The sequence below is a fragment of the Adiantum capillus-veneris genome, chromosome 19, assembly GCF_014529385.1.
Source record: "Adiantum capillus-veneris isolate H3 chromosome 19, ASM1452938v2, whole genome shotgun sequence".
NCBI classification, from domain to species: Eukaryota; Viridiplantae; Streptophyta; class Polypodiopsida; order Polypodiales; family Pteridaceae; genus Adiantum; species Adiantum capillus-veneris.
In genome coordinates this window covers 34,069,148-34,095,458 of record NC_140949.1, presented here as the reverse complement: position 1 = coordinate 34,095,458, position 26,311 = coordinate 34,069,148, and the positions used below count along the sequence as shown (strand labels likewise).

At 44.1% G+C, this 26,311-nt stretch overlaps 1 protein-coding gene across 1 annotated transcript in view; it reads right to left on the bottom strand.

The window, feature by feature from the left end:
- Positions 1-1,108: 1,108 nt before the first annotated feature.
- The window catches only part of LOC147433810 (uncharacterized), a 36,440-nt gene continuing 11,237 nt past the window's right edge, over positions 1,109-26,311 (bottom strand). Inside the window, exon 4 of the mRNA XM_086490415.1 lies at positions 1,109-1,845. Within this exon, the coding sequence (XP_086346541.1) occupies positions 1,757-1,845 (89 nt within the window). The 3' untranslated portion in view covers positions 1,109-1,756. The remainder of the gene's footprint in view (positions 1,846-26,311) is intronic.

Sequence of the window (26,311 nt, the reverse complement as noted above, 5' to 3'; positions counted from 1 at the left end):
ATCTCCATGCCAAACTCTTTCCATAGATATGTTACATGATATTGTTTTCTCATTAATTTTAAATTCATTTTGAAAAAAAAATGGATTTAAATGAAATAACAGTTTTTACGTGTTTGAATATAGAAGTTGTCTTCTTACTCCCTTTAACTACCAAATAGAGAAGCTCTTTTAGACCCCATCCTCTTCCTAATGAAGAAGGTTACATGAAAGGCTAGAGAATAGGACGAAAGCTATAAAAACGAAAAAGCAACTAATACACACATTTGGCCTTCCCATTCTTCCTCTTTCTCATTTCTATCTTCTAGGGTCCTTTCACCCTTCATGAATTAGGGGGAGCCTACTACCAGTTACAAAATTCTGGCAATTAATGGGGACACAAAATTCAACAAATGGTAACATTTTCCTGCAACCGAGAGCATGTTATTCAGCTAATTACAGCAAGAGTTAAACCTTGCACAGCATGCTCAACAGGTGCTGCTCCTCGCCTTTCCAACATCTGTATAGACTTGAAACTGCTCAAAAGAAATGAATAACATCACCAATGAGGAAGAGGCAATGACAAAACAGACATCTTGATTCGTGTATGCTAGCAGAGAACTGTGGAATTTGGCGGGCTTTTCATATTGATACAGATCAATCAGATGAGTCAGTCAGAAAATTGCCGAACATCGCTTGAACACACTGTTTGAAAGTTTTTCTCAATCTTAAGACCAAACGAGGAGAATTCACAAACAAAATATTACCCATGTGGTCAACAAAAGAGTTAGCTACTAATCAATACATCATCCCAAATCTCTTCTAGGCTTAGAAGTGTTGGGCTCATACAAAACTTACACAAATCCTTTGAAGCCAGTCCTAAAGTAGATGAATTGGTCCTGTAATCATTGGCTGGACCTGCACAATAAGTCAATCCAAAGTCAATTCTCTATTTGCACAATGCTGTTCACAAGCAACTTCAACCGCAAAAAAACCCAGCCTTTCCTTTCTTCAAGGCTAAAAGAGAAGTTTCCTCGCCAACACATTTTTCTGTAATAATAAAAACACTAAAAGGATCAAGAGAGCTTAAGCTTTGTCCATTTTTCCATTGATTGGTAAAATGTTTTTGGTCAGCAGAAAGCACTGATTCACATTAACAAGAGCTATCTAGCTTAATTATTTACTGGGTATCATGCATGGCTTAGTTTACACTTAGCTATGCAGACGTGAATATATATTGAATGCCAGTAGTTAGACCCTCGGAGTTACAACCATGCTTGATGACACATTGTAGATCGTGCAACTGTTAAATATACAGGAAAATCCCATGATTTTAACCTTGCTAAGGATCTTTTATCAGATATTATAACTTGTACTGCTTCACAAATTCTAAGGTCGCTGCCCATTTCACATACTACATAACCACACATGCAACAAGGCATGTCTCTCTTTCTTGTCGCAGTACATCATCGTTTCACATGCGCCGAATCTGTTCAACTCCTCAACCCATTTTCAATCTCTAATAAAAAATGTCCCATGAATCGCACTTGTTCGAGCGGATGCAACCTTCCTTATTCTGCCTTGAAGCCACCATTGACAATTCATAAACATGCCCCATTTGTTTTTCTGGAAAATTTGAGCATCTTTAGTCAATGCATTAAACAATGCCAGCAGCAACCAATTGTCCCTGGTAAGAGCTTTTGAGTCTCACTTCTGTGAAAGCACCTCTCAAGCTGGATCATTCCATATCTAGGTGGCAGGAGGATCTACATAGAGCTTGTCACGATAAGTACTCATCTTGCTTAGCTTTCATAGCCTCTGAGCGCCTTTTTGCTTCTTCCAGCTTCTTCCTGCGCCATTCTTCAAGAGCTGATAAGCAACACGAAACAGAATCAGTTTATGACAAGGTGTGTCACACATTCAATCATGTTTTGAAACTTCAGACTAGTAATGCATTAAATGCAGTCTGACAGTTTTTCATAAAACATCTCATAAGAGAAAATGTTACATTAACCACCACCTCCATCATGTATAGCATAGACTCATTATGACATATACCTAAATGAATTCAAGATGCACCCAGATTCACCCTTAAAGGAAAGTGCAAGGCATAGACTCATTATGACATCCCCATTAATATAATTTGTGAGCCTTAGTGTTTGTAGAACTAGGTATCAATATATCTCCCAACACAACTATGCACAAACGACACGCCCATATATGAGCACACATTAACACAAAGGACTGCATGTTGAGTTCTTGTCATTATTCCCGAGATGCAAGGCAGACTCACCATAATAAAGCCTACTACTAAACAAAAGCATAAGATAGAAAGAGTTCACGCAACAAAAAGATGTGCATTTGGCATATCAAGAACATACGGACACGTGACCAGATTGATTTGGAGACACTTCATGCTTATCTAGATTCTATTTATCCTCTTGTTCCCACTGCTATTACCGGCAAAATTCTCATGCAATCCACTTTTTATGCTTCCGGCTCTACTCATAATACCGCTGAATACTCCAACAATACACACATGAGAGAGCACATGTAGCAAGTTCAATTTAGGAATTCCCATTTCAATGTACATCTTTCATAAAGTCATATGGTAGAACACTGTCAACCTGTCAATATCCCTAAAATCTCAGAGAGAAATTGGTGACTTTATTCCCATCGAGGTGACTTGTGACAAAGGATTGGAGTGGCTCCCCTCTTGTGCAGTCCGTACCGCACCAGATTCAACCTGTTGATTCATTGGTAACTTTCAAAATAGTCAGTGCTTAACCAAAAGCCTTAAGGTAAAGCTCTAGTATCTGAGGAGAATCTACTCAATCCTCCTTCACCATCCACTTGGCATCAAGAGCCGGATAGTTCCTAAACTTGACCAACTATCGATGGACAAGCTTAACTTTCAATTTCCTCTCCTTATGTGCTAGGACCTATTCTAGATCAAGAATCTCTTCCAAGTTGCTCGTTTGTCTCCCTGCCCTCTGGCACTTCACCTTTGAAAGGTCTCAATAAACGCACATGGAATGCATTGTAAATCTTCCAAGCGTCTGGCAACTTCAGTCGAAAGGATACATCATTTATCTTTTCTTGTACATGGAAGGGCCCATAGTATCGCATACTAAGCTTTGGGAAAAGCCTCTTCTTACCCTTCCTCCGCTTTCGATTTTCAAACCAGAGTAGCATCCAATCATTCTCAAGTCATGTCGGTTGCCTTCTTATGTTGTGCTTGGGACTTCTGCAAAGCCTCCCTTACCTTGGTGGAAGCGGTATCTAGTGTACTGATCCGCTTCAAAAATCTTGTCCTTGGTGCTCAGGATCAGCGAACCTTTCTAGCACCCTCAACAATCTCAAATGGCACCTTCCCCGTAGATTGTGTGAATAGTGTTGTTGTAAGCAAACTCCACCAGAGGCAAATACTTCTCCCATTGAGTCCTATGATCAAAGATGAAGGACTTCAACAAGTCCAAAACCATCGAGTTGGCTATCTCCGATTGCCCATCTGTTTGTGGATGAAATGAGGACGTAATATAAAGTGAGTGTGCTTGCTGAATCTATCCATGACTATCCAAATTCCTTCATGCCCGCTCTAAGTCTTCTAAAGAAAAGATCGAAGATAAAATCCATTGCTATACTTTCCCAAAGTCACTCTCGAATAGGTAAAGGGTGCAAGTCTTGGGACTTTATGTCTATCAAACTTGACCAAGACAAAGGAAACAAGTGCGTACAAATTCATCCACGTCCTTCTTTAGTTGAGAGCAGCTAAAATACTTTTCCACCCCTTTCAAGGTATTGTCAATGCCTCTGTGCCCAACAAAAGGAGGATTATGGCACTCCATCAACAACTTTTTCCTCAAATCCTTAGCTACACACAACATGGTCTTTCTCATCAAATAATCTTCCTTCATAGCATAACCAACAACTGTCTCCTTACTCTTTATTCGATCAAAGATGTCTACAAAATCAGGGCATTTCTTCAAAGTTCTAGTGATGTATCGTCGAGATGGCCGACACCTATGGCTTTCGAGATAACATGTCTACCACCAAATTCTTCTTTCCCGTAACATAAACAATCTCGAAATGTAACTGACACAAAAAGTTCGCCAAAAAAGCCATATCTCTCTCTACCTTGCTGTTTTTACAACAGCAAACCTAAAAATCTGAAAAAATCAGCCTTCTCTTGAAGCCACGAGCACTCCCTCCCGTCATGGTTGCAACCACGAAGATGAACGACTACTCTATGTGAAGGATGGGCTGAAAGTGAGAGCCGTGGATGCAACCACGAAGATGAACGACTACTCTATGTGAAGGATGGGCTGAGGATGCAACAGAGAAGTTGGACTATTACTCTACAAGAAGGATGGGTTGAATATCTCTCTTGTATTCATGTTGAAAGTTTATGTTGTAGTAGATTTTATGCATGTGCACGAACAACATCTTGCATGTCTCTCTACTCTCTCTTTGATGTTTGTTATATATTTTTTTACAAGTTTTATGAGTGAATGCATAAGAAATTAAGCACTCTATAGTAGTATGGGGTGCTTACCTCAAATTATATGATGAAGAGAGCCTTCGTGATATCTCTCCGTCCAGTGTAATTGTCAAACATCTTTATCTCCAGATTTATCTCAGTAAAGAGTTTAGATACTATATAAGAAATAGAAGTGGTATAGTCAAGTGAATATGATGGGGAACAGATAGATGTCTTTACTATCATTCAGAAGAGAGAGAGCACGTTTCCTTTTTGTGGCTTTTGTTCTTCATAGCCCGATTGTCCTATTCCTCGGATCCCTTGTGCACATCAGCACCTTGATATGTATTTTCCTCTTGCTGGTTGTTACCTCAGGCAATGGTTCCTTGACGCTCATCGTGTCACGTGACACATCCAACCCTATGTGTCCGTGGACAAGCTACAGCACGACCAGGGTTCAATCAGTCTAGCCAATCTAGATTTAGAAGTGATCTGGCACTTTTGTGAGTCTATTCGTAGACCGTGCATGCCCAGACACTTAGTGTAGATGCATATCCTCTGGTTGCACACAGCATGATCATAAGCATTCCCATCAGAATCCATCAAAATCCTTCAGGGGAATTTTCCGGTGTATTTGACCTATTTTCCCTATTTTTGACATTTTTCACTTATTATTTTTAAGTGACTTTTGTTGGAAAGTAGGGAGGGCAAATTGAGTTTGTTTGTATATAACCAAACCTAGATTAGCACTATTTGGCAGAAGAGGCAGCAGAAGCACCAGTGCTCAACAGGAAACTTCTCAGCAAGACCTTGGTGGCAGTTTCTCCTCCAAGCAAAAGACTTCCTTCCCTAGCGTTTTTGCATCAGATGTTCATCGCCCTCATCAACCTCAGTCAGCTAGCGTTTCCTATCAAGAAGTTCATCAGCAGAAGTTCCCAGCACCTAGCGTTTTCCAAATTGCAACCCTAGCGTTTTGGAGCCCAAATTTTTCAGCAATGAAGCAACATCGGATTCAGCCCTAAAGAACCTGCAGTTTCAGCCCTAAAGAACATCAGTTTTCAGCCCTAAGACCTGCAACATTTCAACGACAAAGATCAGCAGAAATCAGCCTCAAAACCAGTGTTTTTGAATTTGCAGCAGATTTCAGCCCTTAGATCGGCTTCGCCATCCCCGTCGTCATCACCGACATAGCCTAGACTTGCATCAGTCTCATGCATGCAGTTTGTACTAGTTTGTGCAATCGTAAGTAGACCACTCTCGCCGAAGAGAGCGGGGCCTTCGGAGGAGGGTTTTACAACGTCTCTAGTGTCGTATCTCTCTTCTCTCTCTATCTCTCAATTTCATACACTTGCACGCACAGTGTCCATTCACTTTGTTATGATCATTGCACTCTCTCATTAAGAACGGAAGGCTCTCCCTTCCATCAGAACGAAAAGGAACCTTGAGCACAGTTCGGAGCACTCATCTTGAGCAAAGTTCAAACATTCATTCCGCTGCACCCTACATTGGTATCAGAGCTTTGGCAGTGTTCTGTATCACTCACGGAAAGAACCACAAGAATAACAAGATTTTTTTTGCTTGTTGCAGTCGCACGAACCCAAGTTCACTTGGGCGTGTCGATTCCTAATAGTGTTTTTGAAGAGTGACAGGAATCCCAGGAAAGAAGGGCTTGTCCAGCCTCCCCTTGTGCCTCTTTTCACTCATTGAGAGCAGACCGTGCACTTAGCGGCCGGCCAATCGACGTGAGGTGGGAAAAAGCAACCTTGGTGTGAGCGCAAGGCCGCCAAGGGGTGCACCCACGAAAAAGAGTAAAACTCGGGTGAAGAGAAGATCCTTCTCAAACACAAATTGCAAGCAAAAGAAGACCCTCAAGAACCCCAAGAACCCAAGTTCCTTGTGAACTTAAGAACCCAAGACCACAAGAACCCACGACTTCAGAATGGTCATCACTCGAAGCGGAATGGATACTTCGCTTGGAGGTGATGAGCATGAGAGAGGCGAAGAAGAATTTTCCCCACCAAGAGGTTTTTCCGACCCTCCCCCTTCCCCATCTACGTCAAGGATTGCACTAACTCCTATGGAGGAGTTGAAGCAGATGTTTCAACGCGAAGCAAAAAATGCAGAAAGCAAAGCAGAAATGGATCGCAGACACGCAAAAAGAAGAGCAGAAAGAAAAGCAAAAATGGAGCGAAAACACCAAGAAAGAATGGCAGCCATAGTGCGTGAGCGCGAGCAAGCACGCTTGTAAGCCAAAGAACAACAAGCCAACTTGGATCGTGAGCGCACGAAAGACAAGCAGAGAACATAGCAAGACAAGCAGAATTTGATCGCGAGAATAAAGCCATCAAAGAAAAGAGCGACCAACACATGAAAGAATTCTTGCGACTCTTTTCTCAAGTTCAAACACAGATGCAAGAGATTCGGGAAAAGGAGACTCTCTCAGTCTCTTCTTCTCCGAAGCATGACACACGGGATTTGAATGACAATGATTTGCATGATGATAAGAATGATGCTTTGGATGATAATGATGAGCATGATGATTTGCATGATCAAGATGTGATTCTCACAAGCATGATGATTTGCATGATCAAGATGTGATTTCTCACAAGCATGATGAGTTGCATGAAGAAGATCTGATTGTTCACAACAAGGATGATGTGTTAGTTGATGCTTTCTCTAGTGAAGCTGACCTCATTGCAGAGACGATCAATCACCAAGACTCGATCTTGGCTCTCGAGCCTAGGTTCAAAGAACCCTCACAGGAAGTATTATGTGTTCGCATGATTAGTACGCACGCATTGTTGGAGTGTTTCATTCGTGATCGTTTCCTGTATTTTAATCAGCGTCTTTATGTGATCCCTTTTACTAGGCATGACATATTATACGTTGAGCACGTTTCACTCATGAATAAGCACGAAGGTATGCGGATTGTTCGTGAAAAGCTGAAAAGTATGTATTCAAGGAAGTCACATTCCATGTCTCTTCCTTGGCACGACACAGTTGTAGAACGAGCACATGAAAGTATGAGCACCAAGCATGGGCATTTCTGTTATTGCCACAGTTGATTGCTTTAGATCAGCAAGACAAGATTCGATCTCATTGTTTGCGTGTGTGTGGTGAACGGTTTGGCACTCCGTCTCTTTGTTCATCTACATTGCATGCACAGTCTTTGAGACAGACAAGATTTTTTCCAATCACTTTACATGGAATAAGTATGTTCATGTTTTTGTGTTGGAAGTGGTTTCATGAATTTTCAGCCATGGAGATTCTTGAAGATGGAAGAAGCCCGACTCTAGACGAAGTTGAAGAATCGAAGAAACCACAGAAGACTTTGTGTCGCATTCAGCGCAGCCCAAAGAAGCAAGCATTGCAGACCTTTGTGAAGTTCAAGTACCGCACGACCCACACATCAGAGTGGGCCAACGAAGAGTCCCTTCCAGGATTCCGGATGCTATTTGCGATCTCCCTCGACGCCATACTATTCGGTACGAGTACCTCACTTTGAAAAGGAGGGGATGTCACGTGACACATCCAACCCCATGTGTCCGTGGACAAGCTACAGCACGACAAGGGTTCAGTCAGTCCAGTCAATCTAAATTTAGAAGTGATCTGGCACTTTTGTGAGTCTATTCGTAGACCGTGCATGCCCAGACACTTAGTGTAGATGCATATCCTCTGGTTGCACACAGCATGATCATAAGCATTCCTATCAGAATCCATCAAAATCCTTCAGGGGAATTTTCCGGTGTATTTGACCTATTTTCCCTATTTTTGACATTTTTCACTTATTATTTTTAAGTGACTTTTGTTGGAAAGTAGGTAGGGCAAATTGAGTAAGTTTGTATATAAGCAAACCTAGATTAGCACTATTTGGCAGAAGAGGCAGCAGGAGCACCAGTGCTCAACAGGTAACTTCTCAGCAAGACCTTGGTGGCGGTTTCTCCTCCAAGCAAAAGACTTCCTTCCCTAGCGTTTTTGCATCAGATGTTCATCGCCCTCATCAACCTCAGTCAGCTAGCGTTTCCTATCAAGAAGTTCATCAGCAGAAGTTCCCAGGACCTAGCGTTTCCAGATTGCAGCCCTAGCGTTTTGGAGCCCAGATTTTTCAGCAATGAAGCAACATCGGATTCAGCCCTAAAGAACCTGCAGAATTTCAGCGACAAAAATCAGCAGAAATCAGCCTCAAAACCAGCGTTTTTGGATTTGCAGCAGATTTCAGCCTTAAGCGTTTTTGGACAGCAGATACACACTTGCAAATTTCAGCCCTTAGATCGGCTTCGCCATCCCCTTCGTCATCACTGACATAGCCTAGACTTGCATCAGTCTCATGCATACAGTTTGTACCAATTTGTGCAATCGTAAGTAGACCACTCTCGCCGACGAGAGTGGGGCCTTCGGAGGAGGGTTTTACAACGTCTCCGGTGTCGTATCTCTCTTCTCTCTCTATCTCTCAGTCTCATACACTTGCACGCACAGTGTCCATTCACTTTGTGATCATTGCACTCTCTCATTAAGAACGGAAGGCTCTCCCTTCCACAAGAACGAAAAGGAACCTTGAGCACAATTCGGAGAACTCATCTTGAGCAAAGTTCAAACATTCATTCCGCTGCACCTTACACATCGGCATCCTTAGACCCGAGGTGCACACAACTGCGACTGCTACAGACACTGCCAACTACTACTGCACACGAGACCAACTGACCTGCTCATACAAGTGACCAAGGGTGGTCCGACATAGAACTGACATGCAAACTGGATAGACCCGAGGTGCACACAACTGCGACTGTGACTGCTATTGCTATTGCCAATTGCTCCTGCACACAAGACCACTGACAAAGTCTCCACATGGACATCACCTCCAGCATGCTCTGAGAGCATAGATCTGGTGCATCTCCTCCTGGCTAGATCTAGATGTGGATCTAAATCTCGATCAAGGAAACCTGCCACTGCATGGTCACAAGGGCCAATGATAGGCTTCCCTCAGATGATACTGCACCGTAGAGATGATCACTGAGCTCTGCAACTGCTGCCCACCAAAAAACGCTAGGGGTGAGTGCTGCCCTCTGGCTGGGAGAGAAAAACGCTGGGCTGAAAGGGAAAAACAATAGGGCTGCATACACCCTCTGCCCACTGCCCCTCCTAGGGGTGTCCTGTGCTCCCCAGAGCCTCACACAGAGTACCTCCCCTAGCGCTCTTGCCCTCACCACCAGGTGGGCCACCCTTAGAACCTAAATAGGGAAAGTACCATCAGAAGCCATGGGAAAAATATTAGCAAGGCTGGGAAAATACCCCCAGCTTGCAACAAGAGCCTAATGGCCATGGAACAAAGTCAAAACCCATGGCTAGCATGGCTAGACACAACTTGACATGAGAATCATACCTCACTGTGGCTGGGCACAGCCACAAAACAGCCCTCACTCCCTAACACCCATCCCTGGGAGAAATTGGGATCGACTAGACAAATCGACAGAGATGCCTAAACTCTAACATAGTGCTCTTCCAGTTTGCTTTCAAAGCACAACTGCTCTACAAACCCGTCTCAAATTCTGTTTCTAGAATCCTCGAGCGTAGGCGAAGCCTCCTTGCTCAGATCTCAAAGATGGGGTCCCTACAAAACACAAAGACAATAGCAAACTCTACAAAACTCATACACAAATCATCACTTATTGCTTCTCACACAGAAAGCAACCTTCGAGTGCAAACTCGTCGTCTGCCCACTGCCCCTCCTAGAGCCTGCCCCCTAGGGGTGCACTGTGCTCCCCAGAGCCTGCGCACACAGTACCTCCCCTAGCGCTCTTGCCTCACCACCAAGTCGGCCACCCTCAGAACCTAAATAGGGAAAGTACCATCAGAAGCCATGGGAAAAACATTAGCAAGGCTGGGAAAAATACCCCCAGCCTGCAACAAAAGCCTAATGGCCATGGAACAGAGTCAAAACCCAAGGCTAAACATGGCTAGACACAACCCGACATGAGAATCCTACCTCATTGTGGCTGGGCATAGCCACAAAACAGCCCTCACTCCCTAACACCCGTCCCTGAGAGAGATTGGGACCGACTCGACAAATCCAGAGATGCCTAAACTCTAACATAGTGCTCTTCCAGTTTGCTTTCAAAGTACAATTGCTCTACAAACCCGTCTCGAATTCTGTTTCTAGAATCCTCAAGCGTAGGTGGAGCCTCCTTGCTCAGATCTCAAGGATGGGGTACCTGCAAAACACAAATACAATAGCAAACTCTACAAAACTCACACACAATCATCACCTATTGCTTCTGACATAGAAAGCAACCTTCGAGTGCAAACTCGTCGTATGAATTCGAACCGTCGTAGCAGTATCTCCATGTGCGCTTCCTCAACTAGAGTGCTTGCAAATTTGATGCCAAATGAGGACGCTAGGGGATGCTAGAGTTGCTTTTATAGGCACCAATGGCCGACGATAATAGGGAGTTGATCTAGGGACCCCTTTGCTTTTCGTGAGGCTGAAAATAGGAAAATGTTGGGACACCCAAATTTTGGTCATTAAATCAATACGAGGCTGCCCACTTATTATGTGGGCGGCGGGACACTTCTTAAAAATAGTATGAACCTAATAAAAACTCAAAGAAACTTTTGTCAGAGTGTGCAACGGAAGGTGAGAGAGAGAAAGAGACAATGGCGAGAGAGAGAGAGAGAGAGAGAGAGAGAGAGAGAGAGAGAGAGAGAGAGAGTGTGTGTGTGTGTTAGGTGCAGCGAATGAATGTTTGCGCTTTGCTCAAGATGAGTGCTCCGAACTGTGCTCAAGGTTCCTTTTTGTTTTTATGGAAGGTAGAGCCTTCCGTTTTTAATGAGAGAATGATATGATCACAAACAAGTGAATGGACATTGTGCGTGCAAGTGTATGAGACTGAGAGAAAGAGAGAAGAGAGATACGACACCAGAGACGTTGTAAAACCCTCCTCCAAAGACCCCACTCTTGTTGGCGAGAGTGGTCTACAATGATGCATGGAAACTGATGCAACTTGGGACTATGTTGGTGACGACCACGGTGATGACGAAGTCGACCTAAGGGCTGAAATCTGCAACCTTCTAGCTGCTCAAAATCTGCTGAACTTTGGGCTGTTTTGGGTGGCTGAAAACGCAGGTTTTGGCTGCGTTTTTGGGGCTGATTTGGCTTGACAAAAACGCTAATGCCTGCAGTGTCTTAAGGCTGAAAAAAACGCTGTTTACTTGCTGTAAATCAGGGCTGAAATCGCTGCCGTCCTACTGTGCTTGATGTTGAAAAGCGTTGAACTATCTGCTATGGAAAACGTTGGATGGGGCAGCCCTTTAGCGATCTGGAAAAACGCTAGCATGCAAGGGGGATCTTCCGGTGTGTGCTGAAAAAACGCCAGCTGCAAGTAGATGGCGATGTTCCCAAAAACGCTAGGCAATGGTAGGGAAAACGCCAAGGTTGGTGGGTGCTGAGGGGTTCTTGCTGAGAGAGAGGGAGTACCTGCTGCCTGGGGCCTGTTGTGCTCCTCGCTCATCTACCAAAGAATGCTAGCTTTGGTTTGCTTATATATTTTCTTACCCAAATTGCCCTACCTACTTTTGTTGGGAAGTCACTTAAATTAATAAGTGAAAAATGTCAAAAATAGGAAAAATAGGCTAAAATCACTGGAAAAATCCCCTAACTGATTCTAATGGATTCTGATGGGAATACTGATGATCATGCTGTGTGCAACCAGAGGATATGCATTTATACCAAGTGACTGGGCATGCACGGTCTACGAATAGACTCACAAAAGTGACTGGGCATACACGGTCTGCGAATAGACTCACAAAAGTGCCAGATCACTTCTAATCTAGACTGACTGGACTGACTGAACCCTGTTATGATGTAGCTTGTCCACGGACACATAGGGTTGGATGTGTCACGTGACATCCCCTCCTTTTCAAAGTGAGGTACTGGTACCGAACTATGTGTACTGAACTGTATGGCGTCGTGGGAGATCGCCAATAGCATCCGGAATCCTGGAAGGGACTCTTCGCTGGCCCACTCTGACATGTGGGTCGTGCGGTACTTGAACTTCATAAAGGTCTACAATGCTTGCTTCTTTGGGCCGCGCCGAAAGCGACACAAAGTCTTTTGTGGCTCCTTCGTTGCTTCAACTTCGTCTAGAGTCGGGCTTCTTCCATCTTCAAGAATCTCCATGGCTGAAAATTCATGATACCACTTTCAACACAAAAACATGAACATACCCATTCCATGTAAAGTGAGTGGAAAAAATCTTGTCTTCCTAAAAGACTGTGCATGCAATGTAGATGAACAAAGAGACGGAGTGCCAAACCGTTCACCACACACACGCAAACAATGAGATCAAATCTTTCTCTTCTGATCTAAAGCAATCAACTGTGGCAATTCACAACGGAAATGCCCATGCTTGCTGCTCATACCTTCATGCGCTCTGTCTACCACTGTGTCGTGCCAAGGAAGAGACAGGGAATGTGACTTCCTTGAATGCATACTGTTCAACTTTTCATGAAAAATCCGCATACATTCGGACTCATTCATGAGTGAAACGTGCTCAACGTACAATATGTCATGCCTAGTAAAAGGGATCACATAAAGACGCTAACTAAAATACAGGAAACAATCACGAATGAAACACTCGAACAATGTGTGCGTATCAATCATGCGAACACATAATACTTCCTGTGAGGGTTCTTTGGACCTAGGCTCAAGAGCCAAGATCGATCCTTCGTGATTGATCGAATCTGCAACGAGGCAAGGTTGGATCAAAACGTACGTATTGATCCGTTCCGTTCCGTACCGTACGGACGTTATGTACAGATCCGTACCATACGGAACGATCCGTACGTCTTTTTTTTTTTTTTTTTTTGGGGGGGGGTTTGGGGTGTGTGGGAAGCCCGTACAATGCTGATTTAAAATAAAAATCCAAATCTCTTGCAATAGTTACATAGTATATGGTTGTCTTGTAAAACGTGTCTTTAAATGTCTCTATAAGTTGTTGGCTTCTCTCTTGTTTTTTATTGGAAATGTCCTAGAAAATTTAGTACTTTGCGGTTTTTTTACAAGAGTACGTATTTTTACGTACGTAAAAAATTTTCCTGTACGGAACAACGTACAATACGTACATATACGCCACGTACAGTACGTTTGGTACCACCTTGCAACGAGGTTAGCTTCGCTAGCAAAAGCATCAACTAACACATCATCCTTGTGAACAATCACATCTTCTTCATGCAACTCATCATGCTCGTGAGAAATCACATCTTGATCATGCAAATCATCATGCTTGTCTCTATCATCCAAATCATCATTGCTGATCATAATCATGCAAATCCTGTGTGTCATGCTTTGGAGAAAAAGAGACTGAGAGAGTCTCCTTCTCATGAATCCTTTCAATCTTGTCCTGCATATTAGCAATGAGAGATGGAGAACGAACGATGTTCTCTCCATGAATGACAATGGGAGAATCACTTTTGGCATTGAGAGTGAAAGTGTTAGCCTCCCAATCAATGAGAGGGTTCGCATCACGAAACCATCGAATGCCCAAAATCATATCACATCCTGAGAGAGAAGAGACAACAAATCTTCTAGTGAAGGCAGCTTTTTGAATTGCAAACAACACATCAAGGCACTCCTCCGTGATGAGAGCGTCCATACCGGGGAGAAAGCCAGAGACCTCGATAGGAGATCTCTGACTAACTTCGAGGCGGGCTCTCTCAACAAGAGGGACTGATCACTTCATGCATACTACCTGGGTCAAACAATATGACAAAACGCTGCACCGACGTACGACCATAACATCTAATGAGAGGATCATCAATGGGAGGGTCATGAGAAACTTGGGGCACACTCGTGTTATCATTAATTGCATTGACAGAGGAAGTGGATTCTGTGGATTCTTTAGATTTATTCGATTCGAGCTTAGGACATGTTCTTTTTATGTGACCTTTAATGTGACAATGAAAACAACGACCTTCCTTAGAATAAGTGCTTTGCTCTTCCGATGTGATGTATCCTCCTACAATTCCGTGTGCTACTTTTTCATATGGAGTAAGCTTAGGTTTAGCAATTGTGTTAGCCTTACCCTTAGATTCATTGGAAGAATGCTTGTCTGAGAGACTGTTGGAAGATTCGTTAGAAGAGTTACCATTCTTACCGTTCTGAGAAGTCTGCAAGGTACTTATGGAAGTTTTGTTCTCCTTAGGCTTTCCCTTGTTGTGCTTCATCTCCTATGCGAGAGCAATTGCTACCGCCTTGTTGAGATCGATTGGATCGAGAACCTCAACATCGTACTTGATATACTCGTCCAACCCAAAGAGAAAAGCCTCTTTGCGCTCATCATCCGATTTGCGTATTGAGTGCCTAACTGCAAAACACGGTTAGAAAAAGACATGACTGGCATACCATTTTGCTTGAGAGCACGCCAATCATCCTTCAATCGTGCGAGGTACTAAGGTGGCATAAACCACGCCTTGAGCTTGTCTTGGAAATCAACCCAATTGAAGGAAAGGGGCGTGAATCGGTCGGCTTCCTCTAGGTGCGCGGCTAGTTGTGCCTCTTGCCATGCGTGGTACCAATTGATGGCATCACCGGCAAGGTCCATAGCTGCTGTCAAAACTTTGCTATTTCCTGTTTTCTTAGTTGTCGCAAAATAAGCATTAAATTGATGCAACCAAGAAAGAATAACCGTAGCATCCATCTTACCATCATACTTACTGAAAGTCAACTTCTCTGTGACTGGATGGTTGGAATCTGCACCGTGGCTTGCGCCACTTGGGGAACTCCCACGATCTTTGGCTGGTTCGACTTCAAGGCTAGCACTTGTCGAAGCAATTCTTGAGTGCGTAGCTCTCTTCAAGCTTCACGCTCGGCCTCCCTTTCTTCTTTTCGTCATTTCGTTCATCGCACTCGCGTTCGATAGCAAAGCGATTTGTTTCTTGTTGTGCCAACGCAACTCGATTCGCTTCTTGTTGATGTATTGTATTTCTTTCATTTCGTTCTTCGCGCTCACGTTCCAAAGTAATGCGAGTCGCTTCTTGTTGTGCCTGCGCAATGCGATTCGCTTCTTGTTGTGCTAGCATCATGTCCATCATTGACTTGACCATCATCTCCATAGGAGTTAGTACAACTTGTGGCGTAGATGGCCGAGGGGGAGGGTCGAAAAAATCTCCTGGTGGGGAAAATTCTTCCTCGCCTTTCTCATGCTCATCACATGTATGCGAAGTATCCATTCCGCTTCGGGTGACGACCATGCACTATGATCTTTGGTTCTTAAGTTCACGAGGAACTTGGGTTCTTGAGGGTCTTTGGTTCTTGGGTTCTTGGGTTCTTGAGGATCTTGAGGTTCTTGAGGATCTTGAGGTTCTTGAGGTTTTCTTTCGCTTGCAAACCGTGTTTGAGAAGGATCTTCTCTTCACTCGAGTTCTACTCCTTTCTGCGGGCACACCCTTGGCGGCCTTGCGCTCACACCAAGGTTGCTTTTTTCCACCTCACGTCGATTGGCCGGCCGCTAAGTGCACGGTCCGCTCTCAATGAGTGAAAAGAGACACAAGGGAAGACTGGACAAGCCCTTCTTTCCTGGGATTCCTGTCACTCTTCAAAAACACGATTAGGAATCGACACGCCCAAGCGAACTTCGGTTCGTGCGACCGCAACAAGCAAAAAAAATTCTTGTGATTCTTGTGGTTCTTTCCTTGAGTGATACAGAACACTGCCAAAGCTCTAATACCAATGTTAGGTGCAACGGAATGAATGTTTGCGCTTTGCTTAAGATGAGTGCTCCGAACTATGCTCAAGGTTCCATTTTGTTCTTATGGAAGGTAGAGCCTTCCGTTCTTAATGAGAGAATGCTATGATCACAAACAAGTGAATGGACACTGTGCGTGCAAGTGTATGAGACTGAGAGAAAGAGAGAAGAGAGATATGACACCAGAGACGTAAAACCCTCCTTCGAAGGCCCCACTCTCGTCGGCGAGAGTGGTCTACTATTGATTGCACAAAGTGGTACACTAGCATGCATGGGGGATCTTCCTGTGTGCTGAAAAAACGCCAGCTGCAAGTAGATGGCGATGTTCCCAAAAACGCTAGGCAATGGTAGGGAAAACGCCAAGGTTGGTGGGTGTTGAGGGGTTCTTGCTGAGAGAGAGGGAGTACCTACTGCCTGGGGCCTGTTGTGCTCCTTGCTCATCTGCCAAAGAATGCTAGCTTTGGTTTTGCTTATATACTTTCTTACCCAAATTGCCCTACCTACTTTTGTTGGGAAATCACTTAAATTAATAAGTGAAAAATGTCAAAAATAGGAAAAATAGGCTAAAATCACTGGAAAAACCCCCTAACTGATTCTAATGGATTTTGATGGGAATACTCATGATCATGCTGTGTGCAACCAAAGGATATGCATCTATACCAAGTGACTGGGCAAGCACGGTCTACGAATAGACTCACAAAAGTGCTAGATCACTTCTAATCTAGACTGACTGGACTGACTAAACCCTGTTATGCTGTAGCTTTTCCACGGACACATAGGGTTGGATGTGTCACGTGAGAGAGAGAGAGAGAGAGAGAGAGAGAGAGAGAGAGAGAGAGAGAGAGAGAGAGAGACATGACAGGAGACAGATGGTGGAAAGGCTGGCAACCCAATAACTCCAAATGGCTACATGGTGTGAGACAAGACAATGAGAAAGAGGGTGGTCCCCCCTCCTATATATAGGAGAATAGGGGCTGGTCGGGCAATAATCCTCAATATAGCGCAATGACCTAAAAATATGACCCTCCAATATAAATGGGGGAATATGTGACCAAAACAGGTCTAAAGTGGGAAATGTGTTGAACAACCCTAAGTGTGCTTGAGATCCCTGTCTAGGTGTATGGGTGGCCAACCCACAACCAAGGGCCATTGCACATAAGTGATGAGGAGCCTGTAGACAATGTGCGGAGCATCTGGAGATGAAGAATCTAACACCCCCCCTCAACAATAGATGCGGAGAAGCTGACGAGGAGAATGCAACAGGCCTAGTGAATCTGGAGAAGATGTAAATCCCGAGAGAAAAGGATTAGGAGCGCCAGCCAAACAACACGACAATCCGTACAGCACCAATGTGATGATGACCAAGGGTAAGGAAACTCCGATCAAGTCGCACAAGGAAGTTTATGGAGTGGCAAGCTACGGAATAAGTCACTGAAGAGGATATATATAAGGAAGTAACCTAAGATGAGCGTCCAATAGCCCATCAGTGATGATCAACCACTAGGATGGAGGAACCCAACGTAGCAGCAGGAGACAAGATATGGGGACCCCCCTTGAAGAGGAACACTCTGACCACCGCCAGGTGGGAAACCGGTAGCATATCCAAGTCAAAGAAGCTCGAGCAGAAGAGGGAGGAAGAGCAGGAAGAAGAGGCTATATAGGGAAGGCATCGTCCACCATAGTAGACAAGATGACAGGATAAACGATCCATCCATGTAGAGACCACAGTATCTGCAATCTTTCGGGAGAGGAGTCATCTCAAGGGTATATATAAGCTACAATATGATCCGTCGTTCCATGGTAAGACACACAATATCGGACAAAAGAGTCAGAGGAGATCCTGGGAAAAGTTAACCTGTGGGAGCACATCCACCACCGCAGTCTGGACAAAGTATCCAAGAGAGAGTCTGAAGTGCAAGTCATGAAGACACGCAACATAGGAGAACTCCCCCCTTGGGAAGGCAATGAAATGTGGTGAGGTAAAGGATAGCTGAGAGGATGCATCGGGAAGAATGACCGGTGATGTAGAAGTCATAGCCTCGGAGTAGACCAGCAAAGCAAGGAACATCCATGAGGTCTTCACCATATAAGTAGTGCATGGGTACATCCAAACTGCAAGTGGGGGAGCCACAGAACCAAGCAGAAGCAAGGAAGAAGTTCTACCATGGAGAGGCAAGGCAAAAGAGCCACCATGGAGCAGTGTGTCGGAAGAGACCCTGCAGGCATCCAGATGCCAAACGATACTCACATCTAGGAGAACATGTCCAAAAGAAGTGTTTTGACGTGCCAAGAGGCACGGGTCTATTATACAAAGAACCAATGAAGGAGGTGGATAGGGCAATCCCAAATAGAGAGATAGCAATCGAGGAATAGGGAGTTAGGGTTACTGAGGGAGAAGTAGCGGTGGAAAACACAAGCCACATCCACATAAGTAACTGTACCAATCCAATCCCCTGCATCTTTCCGAGGGCAAGAGAGCCTCGAGGAGGAAAGGTATGCAATGTCGAGGGAGATCCGTCCATTGTGCTAGAACCTATACTCGAGTCCATGTCTCAATGTTGAAGTAGGAGCAAAGCTGAAATACGATCTGACACGCCCCGTGTAAGCGCCACATCGGTGCGGGTAGGGGGTAAAGTCCCAAATCTGAAGTAGAAGGTCCAACGGTCGGTACGGGCAGCAATGGAAGAATCTTCTCGTGGCCAAGGAGATGTAGATCCGGCAAGGAAGAGGAGCATCCAGTCGCTGAGGTGACAAAGCTGAAAACGCTAGGTGTAGAAGATCTCCCTCTATTGCAAAAACGCCAGGCCAGCAAAAATGCTAGGTTGCTGAAAACCGCAAGCAGAGTAGAGGGTGGAGGAGGAGACGCTAGAGAGGAGAGCAGCAGACGCCAACAGCCCGCAAAAAACACAGCCCTTGCTGAAAAACGCAGGGAGGCTGAAAACAATGGTGGCATGAAGGATTTCTTCGCAATGAAACTCTCTGAAATGGCCTCCTTGCTGATGGCGATGGCAGATCTAGCACCCCTTGTGCTCTGATACCATGTCAAAGTTGAGAGAGAGAAAGAGACAATGGCACGAGAGAGAGAGAGAGAGAGAGAGAGAGAGAGAGAGAGAGAGGGTGGAAAGGCTGGCAGCCCAATAACTCCAGATGGCTACATGGTGTGAGACAAGACAATGAAAAAGAGGGTGCCCCCCCCTCCTATATATAGGAGAATAGGTTGGTCGAGCAATAATCCTCAATATAGCCCAATGATCTTTAAAAATGACCCTCCAATAAAACCATTTATTCACAAAGCAGTTGCATTTCTTCAACGCTACCCAGAACCCGTCTTCATTCAAGTGCTTGCATCTTACATGTAACTTACCCTCAATCCGGATTTCCTACTGTGGAGGATTCCCTAACTGATGCTCCGGTCATCTATCATGATATCCACTACTCTATCTCTCATCCACTAAACTTACGGTCCACGGAACAACTCCTTAGCGATGCTCTATGTCACCCAGCAATGTTCCTGATCTAATGTGCACAAAATGTAAATACTTTTATTTCAATAAATTGAAATTACTCATAAAATAAGAAAATAGCCAATTTAGCAACACCCTCAGGCCTAGTAGATTTGGCTCATGATGCTTAAATGAATATCAATTGAACACATGCTGAATTTTTCTACGTGAACCCTAATTTACTGTTGAAAACTCTAATTTTGGAGGTCATTAAAATCAAGTCCATTTGCGACAATAAGTAGGGCTCAGCAAGAGAATCAACTTCAACTTCTCCAACGTCTTCAAATTCTAAAACATTTCAAAGCATTTTAGAATATCCTATAGCATAGAAAAAGTGTCAAATGCATGCTTTAACGAAAGTATTTAGCCATGGAAATGATCCCTATTGGATTTTCCATGTTGGCATACGCTCCTCCATGCGCTTTCACACTGGTCGACCATTTATCAACCCTTGGTCAAGGCTGGTCAATGCTAGTTAAACCTCTCAAAGGGGTTCAAACCCTCTACCTCGTTGCTTCTTTTTTCTTTGCTATTTTATATATATCAAATATATAATTATTAATTCTCTACAAAAATATGTTGATTCTCAGGTCACAAAGAAGTTCTCCTTTACCTAGTATGTACCTTTATTATCCTTTTCTTTATCTACACGTTGACGGTTTTACTTCCATGTTGCAATTCTATAACAATTGGAGGACCGATTTGCTTGCCAAATAAGCAAACTGTTGATCTCTTATACCACTACAATTGGCCAGAGCCACATGCCAACGGGACATTCACTGGTACAAACTTTAAACAAATAGAACAGAGCTCAAAGCACTTCACACTTGAATTTTGAGACGGATGGATGAGGTGAAGTTCCCATTTGAAAGGTGTTGGCCCCCCAAATGGTGCCCCTACAGGATTTCTTTACGTTATTAATCAATTATAAGATTTACAACTATTTGTTGGCCCCCCAAATGGTGCCCCTCGCAAGATTCCTTTATGTTATTAATCAACTATCAAGATTTACAATTATTTTGTATGACCACACACAATTGATCTAAGTTTACAACTAAGCCCTTGAATTGCATGTCACGTGACACATCCAACCCTATGTGTCCGTGGACAAGCTACAGCACGGCAAGGGTTCAGTAAGTCCAGTCGGTCTAGATTTAGAAGTGATTTGGCACTTTTGTGAGTCTATTCGTAGACCGTGCATGCCCAGTCACTCTGTGTAGACGCATATCCTCTGGTTGCACACAGCATGATCATAAGCATTCCCATCAGAATCCTTCAGGGGAATTTTCCAGTGCATTTAGCCTATTTTACCTATTTTTGACATTTTCCACTTATTATTTTTAAGTGACTTTTGTTGAAAAGTAGGTAGGGCAAAATTGAGTAAGTTTGTATATAAGCAAACCTAGACTAGCACTAATTGGCAAAAGAGGCAGCAAGAGCTCCACCGCTCAACACGCAACTTCTCAAGCAAGAACCCCTTGGGAGCGATTTCCCTCAAGCAGATCCTCAGCCTTGGTGTTTTTCCATCAGCAAGCTTCATCGCCGGAGACCCCATAGTCCTAGCGTTTTTGATCCCAACAAGCATCGCAAGAAGTCCTCAAGTGCTAGCGTTTTCCAGATTGGCAGCCTAGCGTTTTTGGAGCCCATATCACCCTACCATCCCATGGCGATTCTCAGCCTAAAAACCATCAGTTTTCAGCAGATAAGCACCAACAGTTTTCAGCCATAAGGACCAGCAAAACAGCGTTTTTCAACAGAAGAAATCAGCCCCAAATTCAGCGTTTTGATTTGCAGCAGATTTCAGCCTTGAGCGTTTTTGAACAGCAGATAAAGAGTAGCAAATTTCAGCCCTTAATTCGGTCTCGCCATCTCTGTCGTCGTCATCAATCTAGCCTAGACTTGCATCAGTCACATGCATTCAATTTGTACCCGTTTGTGCAATCAATAGTAGACCACTCTCACCGACGAGAGTAGAGCCTTCGGAGGAGGGTTTTACGACGTCTCTGGTGTCGTATTCTCTTCTCTCTCTATCTCTTAGTCTCATACACTTGCATGTACAATGTCCATTCACTTTGTTTATGATCATTGCACTCTTTCATTAAGAACGGAAGGCTCTCCCTTCCATAAGAACAAAAGGAACCTTGAGCACAGTTCGGAGCACTCATCTTGATCAAAGTTCAAACATTCATTCCGCTGCACCTAACATTGGTATCAGAGCTTTGACAGTGTTCTGTATCACTCAAGGAAAGAACCACAAGAATCACAAGAATTTTTTTTGCTTGTTGCGGTCGCACGAACCCAAGTTCGCTTGGGCGTGTCGATTCCTAATCATGTTTTTGCAGAGTGACAGGAATCCCAAGAAAGAAGGGCTTGTCCAGCCTCCCCTTGTGCCTCTTTTCACTCATTGAAAGCGGACCGTGCACTTAGCGGCCGGCCAATCGACGTGAGGTGGAGCGCAAGGCCGCCAAGGGTGCGCCCGTGGAAAAGAGTAGAACTCGGGTGAAGAGAAGATCCTTCTCAAACACTGATTGCAAGCGAAAGAAAACCCTCAAGAACCTCAAGAACTCAAGACCCTCAAGAACCCAAGAACCCAAGACTCCCAAGAACCCAAGTTCCTCGTGAACTTAAGAACAAAGATCATAGTGCATGGTCATCACCCGAAGCGGAATGGATACTTCGCATACAGGTGATGAGTATGAGAGAGGCGACGAAGAATTTTCCCCACACCCACGAGATTTTTCCGACCCTCCCCCTTCGCCATCTACGCCACAAATTGTACCAAATCCTATGGAGGCGATGTTCAAAACGATGAGGGACATGATGGCCAAACAAGAAGCGACTCGCATTGCCTTGGAACGCGACGAACGAAAAGAAAGAAAGGCACAAAGAAAGGAGGAAGTTGAAGCAAGTCGAGCGGCTTGGGAGGCCGATCGGGAGGCTCAAGGAGCGGCCTTGGAGGCCGAGCGTGAGGCTCAAAGAGAACTCCGCACTCAAGAATTGGTTCGACAAGTTCTTGCCTCGAAGTCTAAACCAGCCAAAGAGGTTGGTAGTTCCTCAAGTGGCGCAAGCCGTGATGCGGACTCCAACAATCCAGTCACAGAGAAGTTGACTTTCGGCAAGTATGAAGGTAAGATGGATGCTACGGTTATTCAATGCTTATTTTGCGACAACTAAGAAGACAGGAAATAGCAAGGTTTTGACGACAGCTATGTACCTTACCGGTGATACCATCAATTGGTACCACGCATGGCAAGAGGCACAGTTAGCCGCACACCTAGAGGAAGCCGACGAATTCACGCCCCTTTCCTTTAATTGGGCTGATTTTCAAGACAAGCTCAAGGCGCGGTTTATGCCACATCAATACCTTGCACGATTGAAGGACGATTGACGCGCTCTCAAGCAAAACGGTATGCCAATTATGTCTTTCTCTAATCGTGTTTTGCAACACGACACTCAATTACGCAAATCGGATGCGGAGCGCAAAGAGGCGTTCCTTTATGTATTGGACGAGTATATCAAGTATGATGTCGAGGTACTTGATCCAATCGATCTTAACAAGGCGGTAGCGATTGCTCTCGCACACGAGATGAAGCACAAGGGAAAGCCTAAGGAAAACAAGACTTCTCAAGGAACCCCTCAGAATTCTCAGAACACGAAGAACGGTAAGAATGGTAAGAATGGTAAAAACAGTAACTCTTCTAACCAATCTTCCAACAGTCTCTCAGAAAAGAATTCTTCCAATGAACCTAAGGGTAAGGCTAACACAATTGCTAAACCTAAGCTTACTCCAAATGAAAAGGAAAAGCACTTATTCTAAGGAAGGTCGTTGTTTTCATTGTCACATTAAGGGTCACATAAAAAGAACATGTCCTAAGCTTGAATTGAATGAATCTAAAGAATCCACAGAACCCACTTCCTCTGTCAATGCAATTTAATGATAGCACGAGTGTGCCCCAAGTTACTCCTGACCCTCCCATTGATGATTCTCTCATTAAATGTTATGGTCATATGACGGGGCACCATTTTGTCATATTGTTTGACCCAGGTAGTATGCATGATGTGATCAGTCCCTCTCTTGTTGAGAGAGCCCGCCTAGAGGTTAGTTAGAAATCTCCTCTCGAGGTCTCTGGCTCTCTTCCCGGTATGGACTCTCTCATCACGCAAGAGTGGCTTGGTGTATTGTTTACAATTCAACAAACTGCTTTCCGTAAAAAAAATTTGTCTCTCCTCTCTCAAAATGTGATATGATTTTGGGCATTCGATGGTTTCGTGAGCTTAACCCTCTCATTGATTGGGAGGCTAACATTGATCTGGCACTTTTGTGAGTCTATTCGTAGACCGTGCATGCCCAGTCACTCTGTGTAGATGCATATCCTCTGGTTGCACACAGCATGATCATAAGCATTCCCATCAAAATCCATCAGAATCCTTCAAGGGAATTTTCCAGTGCATTTAGCCTATTTTACCTATTTTTGATATGTTCCACTTATAATTTTTAAGTGACTTTTGTTGAAAAGTAGGTAGGGCAAATTGAGTAAGTTTGTATATAAGCAAACCTAGACTAGCACTAATTGGCAGAAGAGGCAGCAGGAGCTCCACCGCTCAACAGGCAACTTCTCAAGCAAGAACCCCTTGGGGGAGATTTCCCTCAAGCAGATCCTCAACCTTGGTGTTTTATATCAACAAGCTTCATCGCCGGAGACCCCATAGTCCTAGCGTTTTTTATCCCAACAAGCATCGCAAGAAGTCCTCAAGTGCTAGCGTTTTCCAGATTGGCAGCCTAGCGTTTTTGGAGCCCATATCGCCCTACCATCCCATGGCGATTCTCAGCCTAAAGACCATCAGTTTTCAGCAGATAAGCACCAACAGTTTTCAGCCATAAGGACAAGCAAAACAGTGTTTTTCAGCAGCAAAAATCAGCCCCAAATTCAGCGTTTTGATTTGCAGCAGATTTCAGCCTTGAGCGTTTTTGGACAGCAGATAAAGAGTAGCAGATTTCAGCCCTTACATCGGTCTCACCATCTCTGTCGTCATCATCGATCTAGCCTAGACTTGCATCAATCACATGCATTCAATTTGTACCCGTTTGTTCAATCAATAGTAGACCACTCTCGCTGAGGAGAGTAGGGCCTTCGGAGGAGGGTTTTACAACGTCTCTAGTGTCGTATTCTCTTCTCTCTCTATCTCTCAGTCTCATACACTTGCACGCACAGTGTCCATTCACTTTGTTTATGATCACTGCACTCTCTCATTAAGAACGGAAGGCTCTCCCTTCCATAAGAACAAAAGGAACCTTGAGCACAATTCGGAGCACTCATCTTGAGCAAAGTTCAAACATTCGTTCCGCTACACCTAACATTGCATTCACATGCATTGGCTTTAAAAGATTTCAAAAGAAAAGTGAAAATCATCTACTAAATACAACTCTCTACTGAAGCACTTAACAGCATCTGTCTTTAATGATAAGTATCGCCCCAATAAGCAATCTCCATAGAGAACCCTCAGCAACGTTCGTACACTCCCATGATCTCCAACAGAAATTGGGTTGTGATTTATAGGATGTTCCCAAATGACTCTGCTTTGCTCAAGTTGACCTTGTTATGCTTTTTCCCATTGGCTCTACTCTAGTACAATCGGCCACAACTATGCCATGTCAACACTCTGTGACAGTTTCCAACATGCAATGGTTTTTTGGAAGCCTCAAAGTGCGGCAAGTTGCTTTTACTACATGAGTTGCTTTTACCAAGCAGGACATATAAATATGAGGAGTGTGCGCTAGTTGGTCCCTCCGAGTAAGAGTCGGTTGTAAACTTTTGCTTGATCAATAAAAAAAGAAATACCTCTTCCCAAATTCTCATGGGTAGGTCCTTTTCTAGCTCCTTGGGCTCTATTGGAGGTGATTCCATGGTTGAGCTAGTCTTCATTTGCTTCATAGACGTCTCTTACTCAAACAAGAATCACCATGTTTTGAAGGAAGTCTTCTTTAAGCTTAGAAATAGTCTTCAATTTTCCATGGTATCTAGGAATTTTGAGCACTTTAGTTGGAGGAGGTCCTTCTAGCTTAGTTTTAGTGTCAAAACAATTGCTCATTAAACTCCAATCGTACTATCTCTTCCAATACACACGGATATTCCTATAGCTTAGCATGCAATTCCTTCTAGCCACTAGTCTACTCTCAAGTCTCCATTGCAATTGCGATCTCGCAATTTCTAGGTGATCGTCAACTCTATCAATTGTAACCAAACTGCCACAGCTAGCTCCTAAAGAAGAACTCTTTTGGCTCCCATCCTTCTTTCAAATCTCACTCACCCTTGGACTAGGTTTTTGCGCTTTGCATGTCTCTCGTTTCCGCATGACTTTTAGTTTACTTCTTTTGCTATTGCCCAAGTCGTCGCTGGAGATACTCCCAGTCTCTTAGCTTTGAATCCTCTACGCTTGTGCCTACTGATGACATCCTTCAGAAGATGTCAAAGTTGCTATTATCTGTCAGGTGCAACGGAAGTGTTTTTGCTCGCATCTAGTACTCCGCACAAACACAAGGGACACTTTACTTCACTTGGAAGAACTGAACTGAACTGAATGAAAGAGAGAGACACGAGAGAGAGAGAGAGAGA